At 35.2% G+C, this 8911-nt stretch overlaps 1 protein-coding gene across 7 annotated transcripts in view; it reads left to right on the top strand.

Annotated features, from left to right (window-relative positions):
* The window catches only part of GRIK1 (glutamate ionotropic receptor kainate type subunit 1), a 339264-nt gene that overhangs the window by 322162 nt on the left and 8191 nt on the right, over nucleotides 1-8911 (top strand). For 6 of the 7 annotated variants that reach the window (XM_025044238.1, XM_025044237.1, XM_006908255.2 and 3 more), the window contains one exon: nucleotides 280-530. In XM_025044238.1, coding sequence (XP_024900006.1) covers nucleotides 280-530 — 251 coding nt within the window. Of the gene's footprint in view, nucleotides 1-279; nucleotides 531-1868; nucleotides 3700-8911 lie in introns of those variants that run through there. The other variant, XM_006908257.2, reaches the window with a different exon arrangement.

The following is an 8911-nucleotide window of genomic DNA, read 5'->3' as shown; positions in this document are numbered from 1 at the left end:
ACCCACCAGAAGCAGAGCTATGTCACAGAATTCCCAGATCAGCATTTCCTTGTTTTAAAAAAAAAAAAAAGTCTATGCCAGAGTTCATCTCAACAAGTCAGCTGTCCCCTTTTGAATTATTTAGAGCCTCAAAATATAGTATTGAACTTTCGTGCCCTTTGCCAGTCAGTTTGTGGATTGGGGTTTCCCAGCAGCCATAAAGTAGTTACTTCTAAGATAACAATCCTTCTTCACGTCTTCTTCAGCCTTTGGGTGACCAATATCCAAATAACCTTACAGGCTCTCCTTATCGGGACAAAATTACGATTGCTATTCTCCAGTTGCAAGAAGAGGGGAAACTGCACATGATGAAAGAGAAGTGGTGGCGGGGAAATGGCTGCCCTGAGGAAGACAGCAAAGAGGCCAGTGCTCTGGGAGTCGAAAATATTGGGGGCATCTTCATCGTTCTGGCTGCCGGACTGGTCCTTTCTGTATTTGTAGCCATCGGAGAATTTATATATAAATCGCGGAAGAACAATGATATTGAACAGGTGAGTCATCTTTTTCTAGGACTGGGTAGTTTTTAGTATTATCTATCTTAAGTTTGTGGGTTTTTTTTTTAAGGTTCCTTGCCCCCCCCTTTTTTTTTCTCTAACAGTCTATTGAATCAGATGCTCAGAAGAGCCATTTTTGCGTCAAAGAGCTATTAAATCCCTGCCAGGTACTGCTGATACTTAAGCCCCATCACTTATTAATGAGGAGAAGAAAGCAAAGCACCTTATACATTAAATATAGTTAGTGCTATTTGGAATGATAGTGCAGAAATTTCAAACTCAGTTAATTTATTGAACAGTTATTTGCTCCTAAGATAGAAGCCCTAGATAGAGCAAGGAAGAAATAGATCCGAAATAGAAAAAAATATATATAAAATGATCTTTGAGAGAAATATTGCCATCCCTTAAGTGCAGATGCTGAGCCCTTGAATGTGGCAAAGCAATTTATGTGAAGATATACAGTATTTTGAAACTGAATTTTATCTCCATCAAGGTATGATTTGTAAAAGATAATTCATCCTTTTTTTGGCCAGGAATATGATAAACAACACAAAATGGCAATAAAATATATTAGAAACTTTATTTTTTCAAATTGTATTTGGGATTATGGTTGATTTCAACAGTCAGTCATTTTTGCCTATTATTTTTATTTTTGATGGAAATCATACTAGGAGTTTACACCCTTCTGATTAAAGATAATTCCTTCATAAACGTACTGGAATAAACAAGATACAAAACCCATGACCCATGTAAGGTATTAGGCCACCCATTAAATTTAAAGATATTGTTAGAATTTTGAGACTATGAACTATTATTAACAGGGTTAGTTTAATTCTCAGTTGTCACTGTCTTGATATTCTTGATCATTTTAAAAAAGGAGTTCCACATTTTCATTTTGTGCTGGGCCTTGCTAATTAGGTAGCCAGTTCTGATTAATAATTTCACACTAGTCTCACTTCCTTCACATGGAAGCTCCCCGTTAGCTCCCAAAGCTAGGACGGCTGAGTACAACCCTGTTTCATCATGAAAAATTTCCCCAAATCACAAGGCAATTGTGAGAACATTAAGCATCCCTTTCCTAGACCTTGTTAGAGAAAGCTATCTAATTAAAAGGGAGAATGGACTGATCTGCTTTGTTTTAACTTTCGATTTGCTCTTAAGGTGTCTTGTTTTATGCAAGTAATTTGAGAAATAAAAGCTTGTATATGTTATGCTTTAATGTGCTTCTCATAATTGCCAGCTTCATTTGATTTAAATTTTTATTTAAACACTCATTTTTGCTTTTGATTTATTCATTTTTCTATATTTTTTTTCCTCATTTCTTTTGCATGCAAGGCTTTTTGTTTCTTTTATGGACTGCAGTGTAAGCAAACCCATCCAACCAACTCCACTTCTGGAACCACTTTATCTACGGATTTAGAATGTGGCAAATTAATTCGAGAGGAGAGAGGGATTCGGACACAGTCCTCAGTTCATACTGTCTAATTGGTTAAAAAAAAAAAGTGTGCCCAGTAGAAATTATTTCTCCTAATTGGTGTCGTTGATGCTATTGGTATTTACTAAGCATAAATATTCATAATTCTCTATCCCTTTAAGATAGCAAAACTCACGTACTGTAGTCATTAAATCGAATGCACTGAAAACAGATGTGCATTGTGTTGAAACAGGCATATTAGGGGTATATGGACTACAACATATGTGTGTATACAGGAATCTGTAATACCATCAAGTTCTCTTAGCTCTATCTCCAAGCATTAAAAATAAGCAACTCTTATCTCATAAAAAAAAAAGTAGACTCATATATTAAACAGTGCAAAACATGAAAACAAAATGCTAATTTTGTGGAATATTTTTCATTTTGTGAACTTATTTTCTCCTATTTCCTTCTCCCTATCCCAAATGTTCTATAGGTCCGCACACTTTCAAATAACCCAAAGCCCTATTTTTCCATTGTTAACTCCATAACAATGTTAATTTTTAATACAAATTTATTTTGGTATTTAAAACAGACTATTAAAACATACTATTCAAAGATGTCTTAGATTTTAAAGATTCAAAAATGTGATCCAGAAAATGAAAACGAAACTTGAAACCTCTGATGTCACAGAAGAGCATGAGCTAAGTTGAACACATCACTCAGGAAGGCACGAAATAGTCAAGAATGATTCCCGGGTAGAAATTCATTAATATCAAGCTTTCAAGTAACATTTGCTTGTAGAGTTGAACAATTATCTGTAGGTTCAGAAAGACAGTATGCTCCAAGTCTCTAAGGAACTGTGATTTTTTTTTTTTTTCTCGAGGTATATATTATTTCTTGCAAGCTTCAAGCAAAGGCCTAAGCTAGGAATTAATGCATAGCATCTTCCACTTTCCACTCGCTCACCCTCACCCTTTGCATTAATGAACATCTTTTCACGAGATGTTATTTCATTCCCTTCCCACTCACTCCAGACAGAGTGGTTGTTCTTGAAGCAATCTTTTCCGAGCATTGTGACTTTCACACTCATTTCTCTGGCTCCTTTGCCGTTATCGATTCATTCCAAGCGCATTGGAGAGAAGGGCAAGGAGGAGAAAATAAAGGAAAGAATTTCCATACACATTAGTTACGGATCTCTGTAGATTTATTTTCCACCTGCATTCAAAGTGCTGTAAATAATTCCCACTCTAACTCAGCTTGGTGACATAGAAAACCAACTGCATATTTAATTTGCTGTGACTGAGGATGTCTGCTGTCCCTCTGGGCTTGTTTCTTCTTCACAGTGAGTAGGAGAATTGAAGATGCCTTTTATCTTCCCCCAATACGGGATCAGTTGTTCTTTGTTCTCCTTAATGGGATTACCTTTTGACATATGAAGTGACCGCACAAAACATATTTCTCAGAAGTAGAAATATGCCATCTGTGCATTCATGTAACATTTTACCTTCTCTTTGCTTAACTTTTAATGGGTTCCAATTTTTGAATCACAAGTCTCTCCAATCAAGTCTATACTCCTCTAGTAAAGCGTGTTCAGGAAATTTGACTCTTGCCCTGTTTGTTTCTCAGTTTCTCTTTCTTCTTTAAATAAATGTGCTTTTAAGAAAACATTTGTAAATTACAACAACATTTATTTACTCTTATTGAAGTGAAAGCAACATAATGTTTGCTCTAGTTCCAAGTTCACATTTTTTATAGTCAACAATTTAATAAAATAAAATGCCACCAAAAAAGTTCAAGGGTGATTGTTGAAGTATAGATGATTAGGGTTGTCAATAATAAAGTCTCAGTTTCTATGAAGACTATCCTTTAAAAGTATAATTCAGAGGCTGGAATAAAAATGATCCCCTCCAAAAATTAATATTCATGTACTATTTTAAACTGTATACTACCTAATTCTGACATTATATATTATTTTGCTTTCAAAATGTTTTTATATATGGCATTACATTTAATTCTCTCAAGAATTCTATTTCAGCTTACAAACAGAAATAGGGTATCAGAGTCAGCACCCTGGAGCGCTAGACTTTAGAAACAGAATAATTTTCTAAATCAGAGCTTAGGCTCAAGTTCTAGTACAGTCAGCCACATGCTGAATGACTTTAGACAAGTGACTGAATTTGAGTCTTGGTTTCTTAATATATAAAACTGGGATATAGTTTCTAGGTCATAAATTTGTGTTGGAGTATTTTTCAAAATAGGTTTCATTGGCAAGTGGTTAGTCAAATGAGATTTTCATGGTCCAGTAACCTATGGAGCATTATGCTAAACGTTCCTGCCTGACATTTCAGTGTGTTTACTGTTATCTATGATGCATTTAGAATTTTTGACAAGATGGAAAAGTATTCAGCATTTCCCAAACTTAAATCACAGAATCTTTTTTTTCCCCCAAAAGCATCTTGAGAGACCAGTGTTTACAGATCATATTCCAGGGAAAACTAGTGTAATATATATCTCATCCAGTGATAATCTACAAAACACCTTATACCATGCCTGCCATGTAGTTGTCATTCAATAAATAATGGTATTTATTATTTGGGGTAATTTTTTAACTTCTCTGAGACTCAATTTCCTCATTTGTGAAACGAAGATAATATAATGACTTATATTTGCTATGAGAACTAAGTGAAATAATATAACATCGAAAATAAAATCATTTTATAAGAGTCCTGTTAATAAATATTGGTTAACAGATGTTAGGTCTTTATAAATTATGTATTGTACGTATTGCTCTCTGGCCACTAGGGCAATAAGTTCAATTTATCATGCATTTTAAGACAAAGTCAGTTTAGAAATCAGATTTTCCAATTTCAAGGTTCAAACTGTCTCTAAAACCACTTTTCCTTGCCAAAGCATTAAAATTCCATGGCAAGTTCATCGCACCCAAGAGAAAGACCCAAACTGGCAATACGTGAGAATCTGTAGTGGAAGTTATGAACCTCATCTCTGGAAATTCTAATTAGCCTAGAATGCGGGCAGGGCAATAGCCATTTTTAAGGTACCCAGTTGATTCTAGATTGCAGTAGTGATCTAAGGTGTAGAATTGGCACTCGATAAGCCTTTGCTATTTAGTGATTCTAGAAGTAAGACCACTAATTCCAAGCAAGATATAGAGCACATGTTTAGTATTCAACATTCAATAGACTCTTCCAAGGGAGAAGTCAGGAAGAAAGTAGGCACATCTTCGAGAGAGAAATTTCATTGCATTCAGTTGATAAACAGTGCGCCTACTCAAAATGATCACGGAGGTAGTTTACTGCCCTCTCTGTGCCCTTCTCTCCCCGCTCGAGGAACATCCATTTATTTCAGACACCGAGGTTCTTTACTCTCTCCTCTTCCTCCTTTTATACATGCTCTCAGGCAACCAACTCTTGTCATCAAGTAAATGACCACTGAGACCACAGTGACCCCACCTGGGGCCATTGCATTTTAAGTGAAATTTAGAAGGAAAAAAAAAAGGCTTGAACATGAAAGAAAAAAAAATTCAAACTCTCTGTTTTTAGATCATTAGTTCTCAGACTTTGGCATGCCTCAAAAATCACCTGGGTGAAATTATTTAAAACCCGGGTGACAGGCTCCACCTCCAGAGATTCCTTCTCAGTGAAGATAGTCTGGGAACTGGCATTTTTAACAAAAATGAAAAGTGAATGCTTATACTAGTATTGTGCATTAGTTTTCATAAAAATTTCATTTAATAAGCAGTTTTCTCCAAACTTAGTTCATGTATATAAGTTTTCATTAAAACTGTCCAAAATAAAAGTTGTTTTTTAAATAGCTTTTCTTATGAGTTTTCTTTTTTCCTCCAACAACCCTAAATACAGTTGTCATACTTAAAAGTAGTTGGTAAGGAAGAGTTTTCTTTAAAACTAAACACAGTGGTTTGACTTCAAATTTGATGGTAAGTGACTGGCAGGTTATCTGTAGCTTATTCAGGTTATTCTTTGAGCTTATTCTTTGTTTAAAGTTAGAAAGAGAGCAGAGGTATAAAAACATCGAACAAGTGTATCAACAACTGTGTGGCACATTATGTTATCTGATTTGTTTCCTAACTAGCCTGTCCATAAGCTAATGCAATAAGGGGAAAAAATAAAGCTCATTTTGTTTTCGACTAAAATTATGAATTGAGTTAGAGTTTTTCCAGCAAAATTGGAACCAGCTAAGGAATACATGGTGGGTAGAGATCGTGCCCTTAGGAAGATTAGCTGGATTATATGATTATAAACCTATCTAAGGAAAATTATTTCCAAATACCACATGCATTTGACTAGCATTATATTATATTCTATATGAGCCATCTGTGGCAGAGCAGCAAAACAATGAATCTCAATTAGTTTCTAAGTCCATGACCCTTACACCATAAGTTCTACTTCCCAGGAAGCAATTTAAAAGGAGCCTGAACAGCCTTGAAAAGCAAAAAGAAAGCAAAGCATTCTTACTTCTCATACTATTTTCTGCACATCTAACTGTGCCAAATGGCATTATTAATTATCTCTTATGGATAATAAAAAATTTCTGCTTGATGCTGCAGTTTTAACTTGCCTTTAGGAACCATCTCATTAGGCTTTTCACAGTTATGAAATTTTATGTCCAGATGCACAAGCATGTTAAAATCATTTTTGCTTTCTGAACCCTCCCCATAGAGACTGATCTCATAGAAAATGAGATTCTCCTTTAAATTTTCAAAGAAATTCTATTTGCAAAGATAACGGCTTTCTTGTGATAACTAAATTTACAAATGTGCTGTGTACTTTCACACCCTACAGAATCTGAGCTTTGATAGTTGTCAGCCCAGATGGGGCTAACTGGCCAGATTCCATAACGATGTCTTCCTATGTCACAATGTATCCATCCAGGTACACACAAAAATGACGAGTAAGGCCTGGGCGACATAATGAAGTTACTGTAGTTCCCCCTATTAATTAAAAAATTTTTAATTCAGCTTGACCAGAATTTTTTCTCTGACGTATTTTTCAACTGGAGAGTATAAACTTCAAATATTCAGATTTTTTAAGTTCAGAAAAGAATGTTGCCTCAGTCACTTAGTCTTTACCAACTATAAGAACTAAGAAACTACTGTACACAGATAACTGACCCTAACTTGGTGTTTATATTTCCTCGGTGTCACTTTGTACATTATCTGATGCTTCCAAGTGCCCTCAGCTTCATTTATTCTGTAGTCTGATCACTTTATTTAACAAGTTATTCGGAAAAGTCTCTTTTAATCAGGTTATTTCTGTAATTGTGCAAAGAGGCTTTTTCTTTGCCTGGAAACCAAACATTCGTCAATAAACAGAGAGTCCAGGAAGCAATTAACACTCATTTATAAGTATCTTTTCCACTGTGCAAGTTGGCATGGTCTTATAAGCCAAACAAGTTGTGAAGCATATTTGTGTCTCAAAGGAAAGGTGATTTGATAATCGTAAGCCAAGAATTCATGTTCCCATGCTGCTGCTGAATGGTTGCGTGTCTTTGGGCAAATGATTGCACATCCCTCATCCTTATCAGTTTCCTCATGCAGAATAAGAGGGATGCATTTAAAATTCTCTAACAACCACGATATTTTTTAAGTCTAGTAGAAAATATAGAAGCAGTACAACAAAAAGAGCTTGGAGATTATATATATAAATATATGATGTGTATATTATAAACATAAAAATATATTTTCATAAGCATGTAAAATATGTTTATAAATATATATATTAATATATATAAATATATATTAAGATTGTGCAGTTATCTCAAATACTTTAAATCCTATTGCAGTCCCTGCCAGTACTTAAGGATGGAACAGCCTACTTTGCATATAGAAAAAACAGCCATCAAAAAGTAAGAGAGTTCACATCCAATTAACCATAAGCAAATCATTATAAATACAGGAAGGTTACAGAAGTAGAATCATTCTTGACTTTGATGAACCTACAGACTAACTAAATAAAATTAAAAAATAAAATAAAATAAAAACCAAGGCATGTACCTAAAAAGCTATTTGAAGCTATGAACTGATTACATACTCAATCATAGAAAGGGGAGATCAGAGGGTCTGAAATGCAAGGAAAGGCTTTATTTTGTAAGTAAAACTTAACTCTGCTAAAGAGAGATGAAGGGAGACAAAGGAAAAGAACTACTATGTGCTTTCATTTTCCATTGCTTTTACTCCTACCCTTCCTTTACCATCGAGCATCAAGGTTTTTATCTGCGTGCTTCCAAGCTAGAGACGAGTTAAACTCTTAGATTTTGAGTTTTACGTAAATTTTACAAATTTGTAGCAGACAAAAATCTTAAAAAAAACCATGTCTTTCAATCTTAAGATCCAGATGTTTTATTGAATAAGTTAGTTGTTTCCATTCAAAAAGTCTATCTAATTAGCAAGAGCCAAACCCAGAGGACCAAGGTTGGGGAAATACATATAATGATGTTTCCCTACCTCATTTTCCTACCCTTGACTAGTTTTTGACCACTAGGAAAGAAAGAAAAATTTGGAGGGAAGTCAATGAAGCTTAGATGCTACCCAAATCCATGAGAGGAGCGTTATGATCATCCCTGAGCCAAGTCCCAACTTAGAGGAACAGGAAAGTAGAAAGCTCAGGAGAGTTCAGATGGTTTAGAACAGAAAATGCTTTTGTTAGGCTTAAGGGTGTAGCCCAGGAAATGGCAGTACTTGTAGAGAAATCTTATATGTAATTATCTCCTGAAAGGTAGAATAATAATGTCTAGGCAGGGAGTCTCTGAACAGCTTCTTCCAGTCCTGTTCAACCCAGAGCACCCCAGGGAAATCATCCAAAAATTCATGGCCCTTCCCAACCAAGAGCTTTGTGGAAGGTTCGAGAGAACCAGTGGACTGGAAGACGAGGTTATGTGTGGACCTGACATGGAGATCATGATGGGACCACAGACCTCCCAGAGG

Source organism: Pteropus alecto, unplaced genomic scaffold, assembly GCF_000325575.1.
Source record: "Pteropus alecto unplaced genomic scaffold, ASM32557v1 scaffold81, whole genome shotgun sequence".
In the NCBI taxonomy this organism is placed as follows: domain Eukaryota; kingdom Metazoa; phylum Chordata; class Mammalia; order Chiroptera; family Pteropodidae; genus Pteropus; species Pteropus alecto.
The sequence above is the reverse complement of the archived record's forward strand: the minus strand, read 5'-3'. Positions and strand labels throughout refer to the sequence as shown.